Here is a 20,164-nt window from a genome sequence, read left to right on the forward strand (position 1 = left end):
TCTCCCTCCACCTTGCGCTTTCTATTTTCCCCGAGTATTGAGGAGCAACGAAGGCAATAATAAAGGGACAGAGAAGCTAGACAATAAGAGAAAAACACGACATATGTCAAACGGTGCGGAGCACTGAGGGAACGAGTTTCCATCCAGTGTTGTTTCCGATCCATGTACAGATCAGAAAAGGAGTAAATTAGGTCACACATATTTGGGTATGCTAATTTCTTTTTTAAGAGCACGAGCAGCTAAATTATATCGGACCAAGGGCGCGCTGTTACACATTTAAATTAAGAGAGATTGAGCCAATTGTATTCGAAGATCCTCATTCTCCCTTCTATACTGTTTTAGTGTTCTCATTTATTCTTACTTCGGCTTCACTACCATTACTTTTCCCCTCCCTCCCGCTGCGCTCACTTCCATAACTCCTTACTTTCCCGTGGTTGGCTCATGTTCTCCGTTACAAGAGCTCCCTAGCTTCCCATTGGTATTCACGACGATCCTTTACTAAGCGGTCACAAATGTGGCCGCAGGATTTCTTCCGGAAGCCGCGAAAGTGCACACCCAAGTGAGCAGACAAGCAGTAAGAGAAAAAATTAGTACCTCCTACACGGCCTTTTTCGCACACTTGAAGTGACTCCTTCTTGGGGTGCAGCTGGTTTAAGCGCGCCGCTTCCATCCCATTGGACCGAACCAAAAGAATTAGATGTCGTGGTGGCTGAGCCGAAGGCGGTGGTGGGAGCCAAGGCACCAACGGGGAATGAAGCGTTGTTGCCGAACGCGGTCGGTTCCGATAGGGTGGCAAACGGACTTGCATTAGGCAAGGGGTCCCTCGTTACCTCTGGCCCAGTCGAAACTGAGGTTTGCGCCGCTGAAGAAGAAGGGAATGAGAAGCATCCCCCGGGTCCCGGGGCACTCGCCACTGCTGCGTTATTCCCATTTGTCGTATTTTCCACTGGCTTGGGTGCGTTTCCAAAGCTAAAACTCGACGTGGAAGATTCAGTGGCGCCTGCACCACCAAATGAAAACCCGCCGCTTGGTGCCTGCGCTTGTGTTGCTGTTGCCCCTTCGGTGGACACGGCTGCACCAAAGGGAGTGGATGCATTTGGGCCGAAAGGTTTCGCTGTGCTTATGGAACCGAACGAAAACCTGTTTGCTGATGCTGGTGTTGTTTCTGATCCACCAGTGGGTGTGGCAGAGGCGGGAGCTGCAGGGATGCTGAAGGGTTTGGGTGGCTCGCTCGTGGCAGCTGTAGCACTGTTCAACCCGCCGAACGAATATGTATCAGCTGACTTCGGTGTTGTTGCTGTTCCTTCAGTTGGTCCCCCAGCAGGCTTCACGGTGCCAAACGGCGACGATGTTTTGTCTTCATGGGTTGCAGTCACAGCCACGGAACCAAACGAAAATGTGCCACTTGATTTTGGAGGCGCTGCTGATCCCTCAGTGGATATCAATGTGCCAAATGTGGCAGATGACTTGTTGGTGGATACCGCGTTTATACCTGTGCTACTGGACGAAACCGTTCCCGTCGACACTGGAGCTACTGGCGGTTCCGCAGCTGGTGAGGTAAACGGAGCGACCCCAGAGGAGGTCGGTTGTCTGTTGGCAGAGCCCGCGCTTAGATTTGCGGGAGCCTGTGGAATACGGGGCTGGTGTTTGATGTCATCCAGCAGCTTTTCGAGCACAGCAACGGCAGTGGAGTTCTGTGTGGTCTCTTTGCGCAGGGTAAGTAGTTCACTTTGGAGGCACTCGACCACCCTTCGCATTCCATTGAGGGAGCTCACTGACTGCTCTACAGATGTATTTCGGCCCTCCAAAAGTTGTACATGTTTGGATAACTGGGCCACCTCCACACGCAGGTCAGTGATCGCCTGATCGGCATGCTGCTTTGACCGCTCAATCTCTTCCCGGCTGCGCCTTAGCTCATCACGTGCCTCCTCTATACTCCTGTTGAGTTTCTCATACTGCTCCTGCAAACGCACCAGGTCGGCCGACATGCTGGCGAAACTGGCACTTTCCCTATTTCCCGCGGTACTCGCCGCCGTGATCGGTTCTTTTCGGGGCAGTTTCGCATGCCTGTAGGCATCTAAAGACTCGCTATGTATTGCCCGTTCTCCAAAATCACTTATGGGCCGCACGGGACCTTGATGGGATTCATCATATGGATTTACCACATCGCAATGGTGAGAACCCGGTGTCGCTCCAGCGAAACCCACAGTATTTTCTCCTATAGAGTTGTTGTGACACCGACTGTACCATGAGCTTTCGCGCCCACGTTTTCCGCCCACCGTCAGAGCTGCAGCTTGAGGTCCGGGTGCTCTCGCTTGTGCGACCGACGTAGAAAGCTGAGTTGGCGTGTCGCTCAGCGTAATATCCTCAACAGATACATTTGGTGTAAAAATACGCGGGACAGCAATGGAATGCTCTGGTGTTATAAAATAATTCGACACGATGGTCTTCCGGTGCATAAGTTGGTGTTAAAAAAGAAGTGGCAATATTGGGTAAAGATACCTCTCCCTACTGTCTTGAGAGCGCCAGAGCTACTGTAATATTTCGATAAAATTTTAAATGAGTAAGGTTTAAAGGGAAGGCGAAGATGGAATGAGAGGTATTGTTGTCCACAGCAACGTGCACCAGTATTGGGAACTTTGTATAAATGAGCGATCTTACCCAACATTTCACCGCAAATAAAAAAAATGGCGAGATAAGTTTCTCTTGACACATGATATCAAATTGAGGATGTGACGCACCGGACTTACTCACCAATTCCCTTCTCCCAACTTCTTTTCTTCTGCCGCAGAGAACAGCGGAAGTTAAATGTTCGTGAACGACTAGGACTGCACACACCCCATCGGTAATTGTGCAAAAGACAACAGCGTTTACACATTCCAGTTTTTTTTTTTTTGCAACGCACATTTAGCGGCAACTGCAACCGCTGTTGTTGTTGCTGCTAGTAGGCATTGTGTTCTCCTCAACCCACTTGAGGTATTCTTCACTTCCAGAGCTTATTGGTACGCTAACAACTTCTGGCGTGCTGTATGGGTGATTCTTTTTCACGCTGTCAATGACCTCCTGTAGGAGCTCAGTGCGTGTCTTTATCATCATAAGACACTCCTGCTCTTCACACAGTTGACCTTCCCAACGGTATACGGAGGTGACGCTGGGGACAATATTGACGCATGCAGCTTTGTTGCTGCTAACTAGAATCCGCGAGATTTCGCGCGCGACCTCCGAGGTTGGTGTCGTCACGTAACACACAGAAAACATTTATTGTGCTGCCCGCGCCAGCCGAAAACTGGTATTCGTGCAAGTGTTTTTTTCGATACGCTACGCTTTTACCTCTTGTCCAATTTTTATGTATTTTCAAACGCTCGCTCAAGGAAATGTTCGAAAAATGGAGGGGATCAATGATAACAAATAATATCAGCAGGAGAGTGACGCCAAGCAACGTGGTGAAAACCAGAACGAGAAAGCTTCTATGCGTCGAACGACGAAGGGACAAGGACAGGGATGCCAGTTGAACGATGCATGACATGCTTGTAGGAGAGCATTCCCATGACCACTGTCAAGCACAGCGGGAGAGCAGGCTCCCGAGTAGTCCACCACCGTTAGCGTGGACAATACGCAGCGCACTCAGCTATGTTTTTTATCCATGCTACTCGGACACCCCATCAACAGAGAATTGATTTTCGGAAGCAAAGCACATGGACAAGCTCGAATGTGCCTTTATATCCCAAGCAGGGTAAATAAATTTGATTCAAACACGTCTTGTTCAATGTCTCGTGCGCACCCTGGAAACCTTCTCCCTTGCCTTACAATGCGTCACTTTCTCTACAGTGCTTTACTCTGTGATAGGGCGTGGGAGGGGGGGGAGGGGGATGCAAGGCGTCTTTGTTAAGAAAAGCGCCTCAAGTGGAACTCTCCATTTCATCAGCGCCTCATAGCTTTGCCTCTCTCCTCCAGCCCGAGACCGAAACGATGTGACCACCAGGGAACACGGCTGCGGAAAGCCTCCCGCCGTACACGCAGCCGCTATCCAATCCTATCGCTAGCGGTCTGTATTGTTCCTGCAAGCCCCGTCGCGAATCATGGCCAAACACCACCGTTTCAGGACCACGCCACAACGAGGCCCACGGAACACCGCCATCTTTCGTCTCCGGAGTGGCGACAAGGGTTACACCACCCGCCTTCTGTTCCTTCTCAATGAGATTACGTAGGGTGGTAACCTCATCGATGTATTGGCAGTCCAGTGGGCGCTGCGGATGGAGGCCGCCGTGCGTCACAATCACATTATGGGCGGGGATGCGGATGATGTGCGGAAGCTGCGACAAGTAGACCTCCACATCAACAGGTACGGTCAGTGCAAATGGGGCTAGAGACGACTTAGTGTCCCTCTCATTCAGAGGACCTTTCTCTCTTATCTTTTTGACAAGTTTCAGCAGCTTCACATCATGGTTGCCGAGCACACTGTGGGCCCCGAGGCGTTTGAGAAGGCGGACCACACCAAAGGAATCTGGTCCTTTGTTCACCAAATCCCCCACCGCAACTAACGTGTCACTTCCCTGCTTGAAGGAGACCGCGCGGAGGAGGCCCTGCAGCTGTGCCAGACAGCCGTGAATATCCCCCACAACCACAAGGCGACCCGTTAGATTATCTAGCGTTAGCACACTGGCGTAGCGTTGCGCCTTCATAGCAATGCAACTAACGCTCCTTTATGGAGCTAGTAAGCGACCGTTTCTCCTCTTCTGTGGCCTAAAGTTGATCGTGAAGTATCGGGCGTTGTAACGACAGAAGTTTGCCCCAAAACAGCCGAAAATAGATGAAAATCAGATGATGTGCGAAGCATATTCACCAAGAAGAAATCGACACGAACGAGGGAAATTAATGGTCTTGTTAAGGCCTTTCCAACAGCTCTCAACTGCTCCCTTTTTTCAAACTATTTCAGCGGGTTAGGTAATCGCCAGGAAGTTATACGGAACGGAACCAGAACTGTCTAAGTATGGTGCTTTTGACGCCGGGAAGTTGGCAAAAAAAAAATCTTCCAACGGGGAACGGAACGCCATAAGAAAAGCCCCACTCCACACTGCCCTTTCGCGCTTCCGGGATTATATGAATTGCAGCTGCTTCAAAAACTGTGATACCACACAACAACTTCTCCTAGCAACGGGTCGATGCAGACATAACAGTAGTTCAAGTTATTTGGAGATGCTCCGTCGTCTCTGTCAAACAGGTGAAGTCCGGCAACTGCGTGCACGGAGACGACAGTGGACACGACATCTGGTTGCAGTGATTGGTGGGGTGTGTCCTTCATTTCCACAACACGATCGGGTTCATCTGCCCCATTTGTCGCAGCAGCACCTGCTGCTGCTGCGGTAGGAACGGCGCGAATGGATACAAGAGCCTTGTAGAGCATCCGCGTGGCCTCCAAGTACACCGTCAACTCATCGTCCCACTGGTTTGTGGTACCGCCACCAGCAACTAGGCGCCAGAGAATATGGTAAAGAAACTCTGCTCGTTCATTCACATCCCCGAACACGGTGCGAAGTACCGCTAATGAGAGGCCGGCACAAGAGCCAAAAGTGAATGCTCCACTTCCCATGTAGTCATCGTCTTCGTCATACTCACAGCCTACAGAGGCGAATTTATTGTGGGCGAGCAGGAAGAGAGCGCGCAACTCGTCGCACACGACAATATCGTGCGGCAGATAAACGTCGGCGCGCTTGACGATGGGCATACGGACACCATCAAACAAGGGTGTTTCAAATTCGCTAACCATAACAGTTCCTTTGGCTTCATCGCCTTTGTCTTCGTCTTCGACGCAGCGCACAATTCCAGCATCTATGAGCCGCTTGAACGGTTCTAACGTAGTCCAGCGGCATTGTAACTCGCAGTACTCCACACCACCTCCACTCGACGAGGTTCCTTTGGGTTCACCACGCAACTGAAGTTTCTCTCGCACTTCTGGCGCATCGAAGAGGGAGGCCAGAAACTCCTGCAACAAACCCTTATGAAACCCGAAAAAGCGAAAATGGCCGGAAACGACAGTTCCAACGGTACCACTGTTGGTGCCTGTGGTGTCTCGTTCAAAGCGGAAGGCACTAATTTTTGTGCGGTGTTGAAGTCCCCACCTTCGATATGCTTCCTTAAAGAACGGATCGGCCATCAGAGTTTCCAAACGCCGCTTGGAAATGGGCTCAAAAGTAAATACTTCTCGTTGCACCATTTCCGAGTGTCGGCCAATTTTGACACTGTTGCTACCGTCTACTGCCTTAACTTTCTATTTACCTTATGTACCGAGTAATTCAACACTAGAAAAAAAAACACGAAGGGATGGAGGAAAAAAAACTTACAGTTGTTTTCAGGGCAAAAAATACTGATTTTTTTCCACTGAACGCATAGGTCCTCGAACTCCATGTTTTCCGACGCTAAGGAAAATGTTTCAGCTTGTCGTGCGTTATAATTTGCCTCTTCCCACATGTTATACTCGCTCACGCTCACTCAATCAGCTATTAACGGTTCAAGCCGACCCCTTCCCCGCCCTCATTTCAGGTGAAGATGAACGGTAAGTGGTCTTGCAGACACGGCAGAGTGAAAAAGAGAAAAGCACCCCCCCCCTAACCCCTACTTCGCTCCCCCAAAACAATGCGCAACATTTATTTCGTCCCGCTACGTACCGAACAACAAATGATTTATACAAACGACTTGCGCTCCAAGAAGCACTTCAAGAAGTACAACTGGAAGATAGTTACGAAGAGCAGCGATATCGCCTGAAAAATGCTCCACAGCATCATCCACTTCTCTGTGGCGTCAACAGTTTCCTTGTGCACATACTGAAGCGCCTGAAGACGTTCCTGCTTCAACTGCATCCTACGCATGCTCTTAGCCGCGGTCACCACAAGCCGTTCCACAGGGTCCAGCAGCTTTGTTTCATCAGACACTGAGTTGTAGTCTACGTGAAAACGGAAGTGGAACGATACTCGTTTTGAGGCCTCATGCGGTCCTGTGTTGTCAAAACAAGCGTGCAGAGCCGTCGCACCAACCTTCGCGAGTACTTCATGATCACCGGAGGACGCTCTATCCCACTGCATGAGCTCCGTCCCATTTTGATCATGCAACGTTGCTTTTATTCCCTTGCCACCGGTCTCAACAACATAAAACTGAAAGGTGGCACGGGTGTGTGGAGGCACGAAATCCCACAAGCAAAGTTTCTCCCTCTGCCCAACCACCACTACCGCGGTTTCTACACCGCGGTGAACGCAAAGAAGAGTGAGAATGGCAAGAAGCTGCAGTAGTGCGTACATCTCTTCTTTTGGGTGTGTAAGTACGTGGGTACACGAACAATGTATATCACGCTGACGATAGTTGACGGTTGTATCGATATGTCTAGTCCCCTTTCTAGTTGCTGCAGTAGAGTTCTTGGACAATTCCTTATTCTTCAAGCGATTTTTTTTTACGCTTTACTGCAGACCTCGTCCCAGCTTTTTTTCCCTACAACTTCCCTTCGGATGATTCGCTATTGTTCACCCTTTACTTTCGTACTCTTCTTGATGCTTGTTATCTCTCCCCCTCTTTGGCTGTCTCCGCTGTTCTATTCATTGCAGAAGGGATCCGCGCGCAGTTGGTAGGGGAAATATATGAGAAGTGATTGAGGAAAGTGTCTAAAACAGAATGCGCGCATACACGCATCTGCGCAATAGCATCAAACGTAGGAACCACAGCCATAAAATGGTTACAGTAATACTAATAGGGGTAATTTGACGGAACCCTTGTAGATCCCGAGCATACAATGATGAACGGCGCGCCCGGTAGTAAGGAGGAAGAAAAAAAGAATGAGTGCACACACCATCGCAAGCACGCAGATAAAAAAATGTTTTCTCCACTCTCCATCCCTTTTCATTCTTCCAATTCACCACACCACCACCAAGGGCACGTAAGCCAAATCAAAACGTTCATTTTTCTCACACGGACCCGCCTCTGGGGGAGCGAATGACGAATCAAAAGGGAAATGCCCAGGCCCCCTTCACGCTGAAATAAGGCAGCTTGCCCTAAAGCACAGCAACCAAACAAATCATAGAAAAGAGGAGAGTGCAGAAAAGGAAATTGAAACGAACCAACAGCTCAGCGCAACTGTGGCCCCCACCCAGTTGGCCGTGCAAACAAAGGCCAAGGTGAAAGCGCGCTCAGACTACAGTTAGATGTTGGAGATGTGTGACTTAAGGGAAGAAAAGATGTGCTGTGCACACTCGTGCACAGATCCTGTGCCATGCCAGGCTTTCCCCACATTATTTCCTCTTCACGCCTCGGTACAGTCGTGTACGCCACACCTTGCGCCAACAATTCTGCACAGCAACGACGCGACCTTCACGGTAGTAGATAAAACACCGTAGACGTAATGACCGGCGGTGACAGCGGACGCGGTGCAGCGGTCAGTGATGTGATGAATTGTAACAATAAGGAGAAGGCCGCGGCGGACGACACGCAATCAAGCGGGGTAAGGGGTAACTGAGACAATCATGTTGCAGTCTCTACTGGCAATGTGCATTAAGAAATTTTAATATGTCACCGAGTACTTCTCTCCAGCGTACTTCCGTCAACACTTCATGACCTAAACCAGGGTACTCAATCAACTGCTTGTCCGTAGTCGGTACACAACTGAACAGTCTCCTCGACCCACTTACTGGACAAAGGGCGTCCTTCGCGCCATGTACAATTAACAGCGGGTAGGTGGCTCTCTCAACATGTTCCCATACGGATTCCATGGCGTCAAGCATCGTCTTGGCCCACCGAGTGGTAAGCTTCACCTTAAAATAAACAGGGTCTTGTTCCATTAGCTCCACCACCTGGCGGTTCGTGCTAGCTAACTTTGGGTCGATGCTGTCCACGCCAAACTTCGGCGCACAGCTTGATAGCACACCAACTAGCCACCGCTTGAAGGGGGTGGCAATTTTCGGATCGGGTTCCAATGCCGGTCCACTGAGTACAACCCCCGCAAAGCTCGTTGGGTCACGAAGAGAAACATGTGTGGCTATAAGGCCACCCATGGAGTGACCCAGCAGAAAGCGCGGCAGTTTTGCATACTCGGGGTAAAGGGAAAACACACGCCTCCTGAAAAGGAAGATGTCATCAACGAAGTCTTCAAAGTCCACAACGTACAATCGTTCACCCTCACTGGCGCCTGCGCCCTGATTGTCCATGCAAAAGACGTGATACCCTTCACGAGAGAAGTAACGGCCCACACCACCGTAACGAGCGGTGTGCTCACCGAGTCCACTCACGACAAAAAGTACACCGCGTACGTTTGGTACATCCCGCGGCGGTGCCCACTCAGTGAAGTGAAGCCAAAGTCCCTGTTTGTTTTGCAAATAATGAGGGAATAGTTCCGGGTCTGGTGGTTCGCGGTCTGGCGTGGCATACTTCAAGTCGTGATTCTCGTCGATGCAGCAGGAACAGCAACCCATTGCGGTATCTGTAATATGGGAAAAGTGCACCTTCAATGGTGATTTTAAATGACTACTTCTTGCCCTTATAGTTACTACTTCAACAATCCAGGAGGAGTTTTTTTCCTTTTTTTTTTTTCAAGCGATGCCAAAGTGTTAGATGGGTTCCGCCTAAGTAAAGGTTTAACCGATAAATAGTCCAATGGGCGGGCTGATAGAACTCGTATCGTATACTCCCATAAGGTGCGACAGAACCCATAACAGCATTTACGGGAAATGGTGGAAAAAAATAAAAGGTGAATGAAAAGGTAAAAACCCGGACGCACGCCCCGTCCTTCATTTGTAGCTATCCCTTCTGATTTTTGGAATCAGATCCCGTCTAGACAGGTGAAGTGTGTTGTCAAATGCTCACAACATAGGTAACCATTAAACAGATACAGTGCACAATCAAAAACCATCGAATCAATTGGTGTATCGCAAGATATCGCTCTAACACGCACACACAAGACAACAACATCAACAACAACATCAACAAAACGAATAGTCACCCACACGTTAAAAAACCCTCCTTTTTCTTTTTCTTTTACACCTGCTCTTTAATTGATATTGAAAGAAACGCAGTGAGGTGGGTCTGACAGAGGGACCACCGCATGCCACTTCGACGACCACAATGTCACGAACTGGAACTCTTTTTTACACCGTTTGAATTAATGCACAACCAAAGGCGGTCATGTTTCTCATTGCTTTGACTGCTTAATATCCACTCCGGGAGCCACCACGATGTCGTTTCTTCGGTGGTCCATATGAAGTCTCCGGTGACTTCTACTTCGTTGGTTGTAACGTGTGACGTAACACGACAACCCGACACAAAATTTTGTTTCTTTCACGTACTGTCAATATGTCCATTCACAAGAACTGATCCTTCTGGACGCACGACAAAGACGTGAAATGAAGATGAAACGACAAGACAATACTGATGATGTGTCCGTGGAGAAGGTCTCAGCGTATCGAACCCATAATTATAATGCTGCTTCTGAAGTTGCTTTCGTTGTGTATCTGCTGTCACGCCACGTCACATCCGTGCCTTGTTGAAGTTGCGGTTATATATGCGGGCTCCATTGTACAGCAATTTACATTTTCCCCCTTTCACTTACAGGTGTGTCTGCACAACTTACACTTTGAGTCGGCCGCCTCCGCGGCGGGCGATTCATAAGGTGGTACAAAACAAGACAAAACGACAACAGCAACAGCAACCATGCAGCGCTAGGATAACCATTTGATTCCTCAGGACGTTCCAGCGACACTTGCACATCTCCGCCGTGGCCTCTCCGCAAGCTTTACTACTAAAATTCAAGCATTTTCTCTCTAATATCACAAAGTTAAAGTGAGTACGGTTCTGCGGATTTGCGTCTTATTTTTACCCCCTTTCCTCCTTCACAATCAACGTCGCCTGTCACGCGCAAGCAAGCATGAAGGACCAACAATTACGTTCACCGACTAACTGCGTCTCAGCATCGCCTAAAAATGGAACGTTTCGCACACCCTCACAGTATTCAAAAAAGTTCCGACCAGTTTTGAAGGGGACTAGTTGCTTAGGCTCTAACCCGCATCAGAGCAACCTGTGTTTACCATGTGCAAATGATGCAACATATATATATATATATACGCAGGTGTGCTTCAGTGGGTAACAATAAAAAAATACTGCAACGAGGCCATGCTAACTTGAGAGATACCGAACGCTATTTCTTTTTTCCGGAAAAAATCACGCAGTCCCCCTTCCTTCTTTTGCTCATTAGATATTTCACGACTGTTCCTCGCGCCCTGCCCTACTCTACTTACGCATTTTTTTTTTTCGTAAATGCGTTCCTCTCATTTTACCCTCGGAAGGCATCACATGTGTATATGGAAACAAAGACAAAAACAAAAACAAAGAAAAAGATATGAAGGCCAGTCGGGCGCAGCATGAGCTCATGCAAAGATGCTGTTGCACGTTTTTCTTTTTCTATTCGTTTACTGCCTTTGAAATGACAAACGAGTTGAGTAAAGGAAACAACTAAAATCTCTCCGCCCCCCACCAAATACTCAGCATCAACACACAAATACACAAACATACATATGCGGAGACCTGTACGAGTAATCCCTCATACGTAGGTAAAAAAAAAAACAAGTAATAATCAAGGATCGCCACGATATAAAGACGGAACGAAGGGAAGAGAATGATGAAAGAGCTGCATTCAAACTCACGGAACGCATATTTCACCCCCACCTCAACTTTCCTCCGTATTGTGAGGCAGCTCCTCCCGTCAAGATAAAAGAAAAAAAAAGCAGCAGCAGCAGCAGCAGCAGCAGCGGGCGCGTGCCCACCACTTCTGTCACGATTCACCGCTCTCTAATATGTACAAGCTGCATCAAAGGCAGCGGTTTGCGCGCAAACTGACCAAACAAACGAACAAATAAAACAAATAATTTTGATAAATAAATAAATGTAAATATAAATATACATGTATATGTTTGTGTCACAACTCCGCACCCTCAGAAGGAAATTTCTCAGCGTTCTTTACGTTGGCTCTGTTGTCACTCTCGGTGGACCCACCCTCAGGATGGTGCGCCCCCTCTGTGTGACCCACGTAATCCTTCCTGACCTCGTCATAACGTGAGCTAAAGAGTTCTTTTATCCACTTCTCTGTCCTTTCCCTCAGTAAGGAAATGGGCAGGCGATGCTTCTCTGGAATAAAAAATACCATTGGTCGCTCGCTAGTGTCTGCCTCCATCTGGACCCGAGATTCTTCAGTGACTTCGGCGCCCTCAGGATCAGCGCCGACGGCAGCAGCACCCCCTTCAGGCCGAGCCGGTGCCTTCCCCTCTGCCTCCGGCTTCTTCTCCAACATGAGAAATTCCATGAGTTCACGTGTGGAACTCTGTGTAAGGACATTTACCACGTTGGGAGGCACCACAAGTTCAAACGGCCGGTAGGTCGAGCCTAAAAAGTAGCTGTAAGCATTGTAGAATTTGTCTGCGAACGTCTCCAGTACCATTTCTTCGAGTTTTCTCATTTCTACCAAAAGGTTCTCCAGCTCAGGTGGGAGATCCTCTTCCTCGACAAATCTCTTAGACTGAAGAGAATCGGATTCCTTACCTTCGGAAAGAAAACAATCACGCGCCTTTGCTCCTCGTGTGCTTCGTCTATCAGAGCTTACATCGGAACGACTGTCATTGCCGCGGAGGTACGCATCACAGAACGGTCCATCCCTAGTGATCACATAATATGCCTTGTCAACTCGGCGCAACATCTCCTGCTCGCTAAGCGAACCCTCACGCATGGGCTCTCCGAACCGTGGTGCAAGGTTCATAGGCATATGACACTGTGTGGCCCTCTCTGCCACACGCAGTGAGCCACACCACAAGAGCCACAGCCGATCTTTCCCATCGCTCTTAAAGTACAAAACCATGCGTGTAATATATTTGTGCTCCGCGTGAAAGAAGTGCTTGATTATCTCCGCGCAAACGTTCTTTACCTCAAATGCTACGTGAGCGGAGACACCGCTCTCCTCGCTAAGGTACTCCGGCCCCTCATACGTCACTGTAACGACGAAGGGATCACTCTCAGCACGCTTTCTGTCTTTAATGGGGTACTTGTTTGTACGTCGTTGAATCATGGCTATACGCGGGCTCCAGACAACTTTGATCACACTGTTGTGGTAACCCTTAGGGAAGACAAATCGCTGAAGTATGCCGTTGCTCTTGTTTTTTCGTGCGACAAAAGCACCAATGTCGTCCTTGTTCAACACCTGCACCCGTGTTGTTGTCTCCGTTACGCCGTTGTCCAAAATTTCTTCGTGGATGGACAAGTACGTGGCCACTATGGGAAAATTCTCCGCGACTTCGCGGCTGAAGCCGAACTCAATTGTGGCTGCATCCAAGTCCTTTCCCTGCCGCCGCACGATTTCCTGGCCCCTCACATCAGTTGTGTACCATCCACGAGGAAAGTTATGTTCGTATACCACTGTGTCAGGAACAAAGACATTTCGGCATGGTTTCATTGTTTTGGGATCTCGTTTACACAAAAGATCATAGAAGGAGGTGATGATGTCGTCACCTTCCATGGGATGGTTCTTCATCCATGACTTTACCCTCCTGCGGTTGCTCTTAGCTGTAAAGGCGTTTTTCATGTTTCCAGAATTGGTCTCTTGCGACCTACCCAATTTAAATAAAAAACAAAGCAGAAACTGAGAGAAAAACAAAGAGAAAATCCGGCAGATCGGCGAAGACACGGTGGGGCAAATGAGCATACAAACTTGGGCATGGGGCTCTACGAATATGTGTGCGCGCTCCGTACAGATATACGTTAACGACAAAGGAGCTCGAGATTACTTACTCGCTGGGTATTGGTATTCACTCCCTGATATTAACCTCATCTATTGCACATACACACAAAAATGTCTTGTGTCTGATATGTTGTTCAGCGGCATGCTAGTCCCTCAACGATGGAAGTGAAAATGCTGATTGCTACTCGCTGTTCAAGCCTTCCTTTTCCTCCTCTGAAACCGCCACGGCCCGAGCCTAAACTCACCTTCTGCAGCTGAGTTGTTGACAAAGATGCTGCTGCTCCACACGCCGATTAAAATGGGCACCACTTCAAGACAACGGCGTCACACGCCCGTTGGACCACGGTCAAGCACCAATTCGTTGGAGCCCGAACACAGATCTGCCACAACGCCTGTGAAGGAAAAAGAGACACAGAACCATTGTGCTCCTCATGCCTTTCTGCGTTTCATTTGTATTTGAGTCGGCGGATCCTTCTGCGTCGATGACATCAACAACTACGGACGCGATTAGTACGAATTCCTTGCCCTTGCGATGTCGGACGACCCTCCCCCATCCCACGCCTTTACGCAGTACCTATCTCAATTTCGTGACCTCATTTTCCTTCCCCCCTCATTGTGTTCTGCCTCTACTTCGTTAGTCACTGGCGCACATCTTTGAAAACATGGGGCGCGACGCTACGCTCCGGTTATCAGTAAGGAAAAAGAGAGGGTGGGAAGAGAGTCAAATCGCAAAGAAATCACCGGGCATTTTTTTTTTTGAGAATGTCAATCACAGTGGTACGATATGCGAGGTGTACAGCCACCCCATTACACCACACGCAAATCCGTCACACGAATGACAGAGATTAGTAACATTTTTCAAACGCACGCTACGAACAACACACACCCCGTAATAAATATCAACGACATTATTACGTGTCTCGTTTCTTAGTGCATTAATGTGAGCGTGGATGTTCAACACAGGCACACACACATCGTTAGTATTAAAAGATGGGGGCGTAGGAAGACGGTGATAAGATAATCTAAGGGGTGAAACAATCCTCCCAATGAAATCTCACAGAATGAAATGGTCTGTAAAAGGAGGCTTATCATTAACCTCATACTAAAATTCACGGCATCAGCTTCGTTTCCCAACTCTATCGTTTCACCCACTCATTTCCCTTCCGTTACATTTCATGGTTTCCCCCCCCTCCCCCTGGTGACAGGGGATAAGAGCGGGTTGGTAAGCGCAAAGTGTTATGAAATGAACGGTGTATGCGCAACAGACTGTCACCTTTCGTTATCCAATTTCAAGTGAACATATACCCTTCCCTGTTTTTGTACTCTTCTCTCCTCTTTCCCCTCCTCAATGCTTCCCTTGCCTTCCCTTTCTTCTCGCGTCTTACTGTTTTGTTTTATGTTTCCGTTTTGTTACACTTATTTTTTATCTTCTTTTTTCGTTCCTCACGATAAATATAATATTGATAGAAGCGCCCAATGGAGGTCAAACGACCGAAGTCCCATTCGCGAAAAGCAATTTGTCTTGCTTCGTCTCCTCTCAGTTGCTTCAGCCGTAACAAGCCTCGTTCTGTTCTTATGTTTACCTGTTTTTTATGAGATAATTTACGTCCCCTTCGTTTCTTCCACACCCTCCTATTCGACGATACATGACTGTTTTATCCCTTATATTCACATCGCTCCGCCAACCGTCGAAGCGAAGGTCGCATCAAACTTAGCAGTAGCTTTACTTCACCAGAAGCCCTCCCAGCTTGGACTGCACAACCGGGGCGAACACTACTGAAATGATGGCCATTAACTTCACAAGAATATTCAGCGCTGGACCCGACGTGTCCTTCAGTGGGTCTCCAACCGTATCGCCAATCACCGCAGCCGCGTGCTGAGGCGAACCTTTTCCTTTACTCTTGTCACGTAGGCCACCCTTCTCAATATATTTCTTTGCGTTATCCCACGCCCCACCAGTGTTGGAGGCGCTGATGGCCACTTGCACACCAGAGACAAGTGCACCAGGAAGCAGCCCTGCAAGTGTGTAACGGCCAAACAAAATGCCAGTCACAATTGGAGCGAGCATCACCAGGCAAGCGGGGGCCACCATCTGCTGCAGTGCCGCACCCGTTGCAATGTTCACGCAACTCTCATAATCGGGCTCCTTCGTTCCAGCAGCCACGGCTGGATCCTGGAACTGGCGGCGGATCTCATTCACCATATCCATCGCTGCTACACCCACTGACTTCATCGTAAGGGCGGAAAACCAGTAAGGAAGCATGGCACCAAGGAGCAGGCCAGCCATCACTCGAGCATCCAACAAATTAACAGTGGAGATGCCAACACGTGACACGTACGCTCCATACAGAGCCAACGCCACAAAAGCAGCGGAACCAATGGCAAAACCCTTTCCTATTGCAGCGGTGGTATTACCTGCAGCGTCAAGCGCGTCAGTGATCTCACGGATTTCATGTCCCATGTGAGCCATTTCAGCAATGCCACCGGCATTGTCAGAAATGGGGCCGTAGGCATCAATTGTCAGCGCAATAGACATGGTGGACAGAATGCCCAGCGCAGCAAGCGCATATCCGTACAAACCCGCACAGTGGTGCGAAAGGTAAATCGTGAAAGCCATAGCCAGAATAGGAGGGAGCACCGAAATGTAACCGAGTGAAAGGCCGTAGATGATGTTCGTAGCGGCACCCGTTTCACACGACTCTGCGATCTCCTGCACAGGACGATAGCTGTTGGAAGTGAAGTACTCAGTGGAGTAACCAATAAGAAGACCAGACCACAAACCGCATAGAACGCACACCATTGCCCTCCACTTGGTAGTTTCTACTGCTCCAACGGTAAAGGCATCTGGAAGTGAGTAAGCCGTTATGAACACAAGCACAACCGTTGCGCCAATGGTTGACACCAGCAGCTGATGCTTGAGTGTGGGCTCGATGTCCTCAGCCCATTTCACACCACTGTTAGTTGCCGCAAGAAGTGCGGTACCAATACAAACGAAGATACCACCGGCAGTGATCAAAAGCGGGTACATCATGCAGGTGAAGTCTGCGCTGAGCTCGGCGGAGCTTGCAGCAATAACCAGCGCCGCGCATGTCGCCTCACCAAAGCTTCCAAAGAGATCAGAGCCCATGCCGGCAATATCACCAACGTTGTCACCGATGCAGTCGGCGATCACACCGGGGTTACGTGCGTCATCCTCGGGAATGTTCTTTTCCACTTTCCCTACAAGGTCGGCACCAACATCAGCGGCTTTGGTGTAAATACCACCTCCCACACGGCCGAAGCACGCCACGGATGACCCGCCCAATCCAAAAGCAGCGACACACTCGAACAATTCCGGCAACCTCTCGGCCGAGTCGCCAAAGTACGTCTGCATCAGTTTCACCGTGCAGAAGAGAGCAAACAGACCAATGGATGTGAGTGCGAAACCCATTGTGATGCCACCTCGGAACGCTGTTTGGAACGCCAAAGCGTAACCCCGAGATTGGCTGCCATTTGCCAACACGTCATCGTCGCTCCCACCGCTTCCTACAGTCGCCATGACGGCGGTGCGGGAGTTGGTATACACCGCAATGCGCATTCCAATCCAACCGGCAAGCACAGACGTGAAGGCTCCAATAACAAATGCGTAAAGGGAAAATGCAGCATTCACCCACGGGGCCTCCACGGCCACCGGAGGCCGGCCGTCTTTCCCTTCGCCCTGCGGTGAGGACATGGCCACGCCAAGTAGGAAATAGAGCAAAGCACCGAACCCAAGCATAAATATGCCCATGTACCGATACTCTGCAAAAAGAAATGCGTTGGCACCGTCAGATACTCGCTTACTAATCACGTAGACGTTCCGCATCACCTCGTCAGTGAGATGAGCGTTACGCATGATATTACCCTTGCCAGGGGTGATTTTAATGTCAGATGCAACATACCACCAGTACATGGCAAAACTGAAACCAAACGCACTAGCTAAGAAAATGATAGCAGTAGCTGTCGTGACACTCATCACTTTAATACCACTTGTGATGGATACCGCGTCACCGGGTGCAATCGGTGAATCCACCTTGCCTCTTCCCCCCAGCTCCTGTTGGTAAGTTGTGGCATTTTCGATTGGTTTGGGTGCTGTCTGCTCTTCAACCGTTGTGGCAACAGCAAGGCTGCATAAACATGCCGTCACTACGGCTGCTTTTAGAAGCAGCGGTGACATTTTAATCATCGCACACCTCCTTTTCTCACTTTTCTTGTCGCTTTGATATTACCTTTAAATCCCTTTTTTTAAAGGTCAGCTACGCCTACCCGCGTGATAATTTGGAAGTCTGACGAGACCAAATACGAAATAAGAATAGTCGTAAACAATAAATAGAGGAGCAAATGAATTAGAAGCAGTGAAAAAATCCCCTTTGTTCCTTCCCTACACTTCTCTTGCTGATGGATGAACCAAGACTGAGGTTACTCCACTGATATGTGAGACAAAATTAGGCACGTAAAAAAAAAAAGATACCCGGTGATACCGTAACGTTAAAGATTTAACGGCATAATTGAGAAAAATAGCAACCCACGAAAGAAGGGCAGAAAAAGATGTAGTAAATGGAATGCAAAATGAAAAAGAAGTGCCAGAAGGAAGGAGATGAGCTCCAACATGAGCATAACTGCCGCAACGGTTACTGAATTAAAGGGGAAAAGGCAAAATCGTTATCAATACAGGTAACTTTACATTGAGAGAAGTGCCTTTAAGTACGTGTTGCGGAGGCCACTGGTCAAAACACCAAGTACAACACAACAACGTTATTTCATGTCGTGTACTCTCGGTAAATGGGCAGCACCCGCAACTACCAGTAATTCGGTGTCATGTCTCTGTTCCATTCCTTCTAACCCTTGTGAAAAAAAAAGTAAACAAACAAATTGACTCCTCACCCATTTTTTCTTTTGGACAGTCACTAATGAAACTTTTTTGAGCAGGTAAAGCAAATAAACAAAAGAGACATAGCGGCAACAACTCCACAGCATATCCCCCAAAGTATATTAAAAACTAACGATCAAGCGAAAAAATACAAGAACAGAGATACAAGACAAATATTTGAAAGTTATTAAAAGATGATGTAAAGCAATATCATAATGCATTATATTCAAATGATGGCGAAACATCAACCATACATGTGTACTCATGTATGAACCAACACAAGAAATAAGTTCAACGTAACCCAATGATTGTTTCATTCGGTGCAACCACGGACATGGAGGCAAAAAAGGCAACCATAGTTAAAAAGAGGGAAAACGAAAAAGAAGAAAACAAGTATGTAACTACGCAAAGGATGTTGTTCAAATATTGTAGAGGTTGAAGAAATAGACGCACATGATGAAAAACGTTCCAGGTAAAGAGGGAGGGGGGCAACAAGCAGACATAAGTACACAGTGATGTGTTTATGTGTCGATTTCCGTGTTGGAGTGATTGCGCCCCCTGGGATGCACCACGCAATACGTCACCACGCGCTACCTGAATGATGTAATATATATATATATACGTATATACATCGATATTCCCAGAGACTTCTCTGCGATTATAGTTTTGCAGTAGCGGCCTCGTGATCATTTGCTGTAGAGAAATACGACATAGAGCTTTTCGATATCCCGATTCCCCTTCCCTCAAGGGAGATTGGTTGTGGGACGGTTCGTTCTCACCGCTTCTACCCGGATATTCATGCCGTTTCTGTGAGTCATTGTGATTCTGCCTATTTACGTCCTCCATTTTAAGACTGTTCAGTTATGTAATCTGTACCATCTATCAACCACTTGCTACTCACTGCTGCTGCCTCTGTTCTCAACCTGTGCAGGACTTCAGTGATCCTCCGCACTCAATACCGATGCTTGCTCACCCGTTGATACAGCCGGATCCCACTTGTCGTGTGTGGTGTGTTCGTCGTTATTTCCTTTTATTATGCCAATTTACTCATATGAGTCCGCATTATCGGCATCCAAATCAGGGAACTCAGTTTCATCTTGAGATAAGGCAGCTGTCCTGTTGGACAGATAGGAGCGGTCTCTCCTTCCATGAAACTTATTACCCACTATGGGTAGCGTAACCTCTAGGTGGTGCGCATCTCTCTCCTTAACCGAACACTTTCCCCCATCATTCGTCTCAAGAAACTAGGAGCCTTGAAAGGCTCTCACGTATGCCAGGGCAGAGAAAACGTCAGGTACGGCCTCCACCTACTGAATAACTGAAACCGTTGAGGCAGAAGCAGCCTCTGCTCCAAAGCGGTGCGACGCGATGTTTCTGCTGACATACCTGAACCGAGCGCTTCGACGGGCATATTTTTGATAGTGGTGTTACAATCTCCTTCCTGCAGCGTGAAATCTGTTTCCACACTCCTATATCTCCGTATAACCAACGGCAAGGGACCCATTCACACCAGTGGAGGCGTG

The 20,164-nt window shown here is 48.4% G+C and overlaps 9 protein-coding genes across 9 annotated transcripts, besides 5 other annotated features; all 9 read right to left on the reverse strand.

Moving 5' to 3' along the window:
- Positions 1 to 20,164: part of a sequence feature (sequence corresponds to BAC RPCI93-1D20) that runs on past both edges of the window.
- Positions 588 to 2,459, reverse strand: Tb927.4.4310 (hypothetical protein, conserved; the record flags this gene model as incomplete). Its single annotated transcript, XM_839488.1, has 1 exon — positions 588 to 2,459. One exon carries the CDS (start codon positions 2,457 to 2,459, stop codon positions 588 to 590), a length of 1,872 nt encoding a protein of 623 aa, XP_844581.1.
- Positions 2,908 to 3,258, reverse strand: Tb927.4.4320 (divalent cation tolerance protein, putative; the record flags this gene model as incomplete). Its single annotated transcript, XM_839489.1, has 1 exon — positions 2,908 to 3,258. One exon carries the CDS (start codon positions 3,256 to 3,258, stop codon positions 2,908 to 2,910), a length of 351 nt encoding a protein of 116 aa, XP_844582.1.
- On the reverse strand, positions 3,930 to 4,682 carry Tb927.4.4330 (serine/threonine protein phosphatase, putative; the record flags this gene model as incomplete). The annotated part of the gene is made up of 1 exon (XM_839490.1): positions 3,930 to 4,682. The coding sequence occupies one exon, from the start codon at positions 4,680 to 4,682 to the stop codon at positions 3,930 to 3,932; it is 753 nt and encodes a 250-aa protein (XP_844583.1).
- Positions 5,117 to 6,214, reverse strand: Tb927.4.4340 (hypothetical protein, conserved; the record flags this gene model as incomplete). The annotated part of the gene is made up of 1 exon (XM_839491.1): positions 5,117 to 6,214. One exon carries the CDS (start codon positions 6,212 to 6,214, stop codon positions 5,117 to 5,119), a length of 1,098 nt encoding a protein of 365 aa, XP_844584.1.
- On the reverse strand, positions 6,681 to 7,292 carry Tb927.4.4350 (hypothetical protein, conserved; the record flags this gene model as incomplete). Its single annotated transcript, XM_839492.1, has 1 exon — positions 6,681 to 7,292. One exon carries the CDS (start codon positions 7,290 to 7,292, stop codon positions 6,681 to 6,683), a length of 612 nt encoding a protein of 203 aa, XP_844585.1.
- Positions 8,517 to 9,449, reverse strand: Tb927.4.4360 (monoglyceride lipase, putative; the record flags this gene model as incomplete). The annotated part of the gene is made up of 1 exon (XM_839493.1): positions 8,517 to 9,449. One exon carries the CDS (start codon positions 9,447 to 9,449, stop codon positions 8,517 to 8,519), a length of 933 nt encoding a protein of 310 aa, XP_844586.1.
- Positions 9,936 to 9,963: a microsatellite.
- Positions 11,335 to 11,359: a microsatellite.
- Positions 11,752 to 11,778: a microsatellite.
- Positions 11,868 to 11,926: a microsatellite.
- Tb927.4.4370 (hypothetical protein, conserved) lies at positions 11,945 to 13,717 on the reverse strand (the record flags this gene model as incomplete). The annotated part of the gene is made up of 1 exon (XM_839494.1): positions 11,945 to 13,717. One exon carries the CDS (start codon positions 13,715 to 13,717, stop codon positions 11,945 to 11,947), a length of 1,773 nt encoding a protein of 590 aa, XP_844587.1.
- Tb927.4.4380 (vacuolar-type proton translocating pyrophosphatase 1, putative) lies at positions 15,477 to 17,957 on the reverse strand (the record flags this gene model as incomplete). Its single annotated transcript, XM_839495.1, has 1 exon — positions 15,477 to 17,957. The coding sequence occupies one exon, from the start codon at positions 17,955 to 17,957 to the stop codon at positions 15,477 to 15,479; it is 2,481 nt and encodes an 826-aa protein (XP_844588.1).
- Positions 18,933 to 19,487, reverse strand: Tb927.4.4390 (hypothetical protein; the record flags this gene model as incomplete). Its single annotated transcript, XM_839496.1, has 1 exon — positions 18,933 to 19,487. The coding sequence occupies one exon, from the start codon at positions 19,485 to 19,487 to the stop codon at positions 18,933 to 18,935; it is 555 nt and encodes a 184-aa protein (XP_844589.1).

Source organism: Trypanosoma brucei, chromosome 4 (genome assembly GCF_000002445.2).
Source record: "Trypanosoma brucei brucei TREU927 chromosome 4, complete sequence".
NCBI classification, from domain to species: Eukaryota; Euglenozoa; class Kinetoplastea; order Trypanosomatida; family Trypanosomatidae; genus Trypanosoma; species Trypanosoma brucei.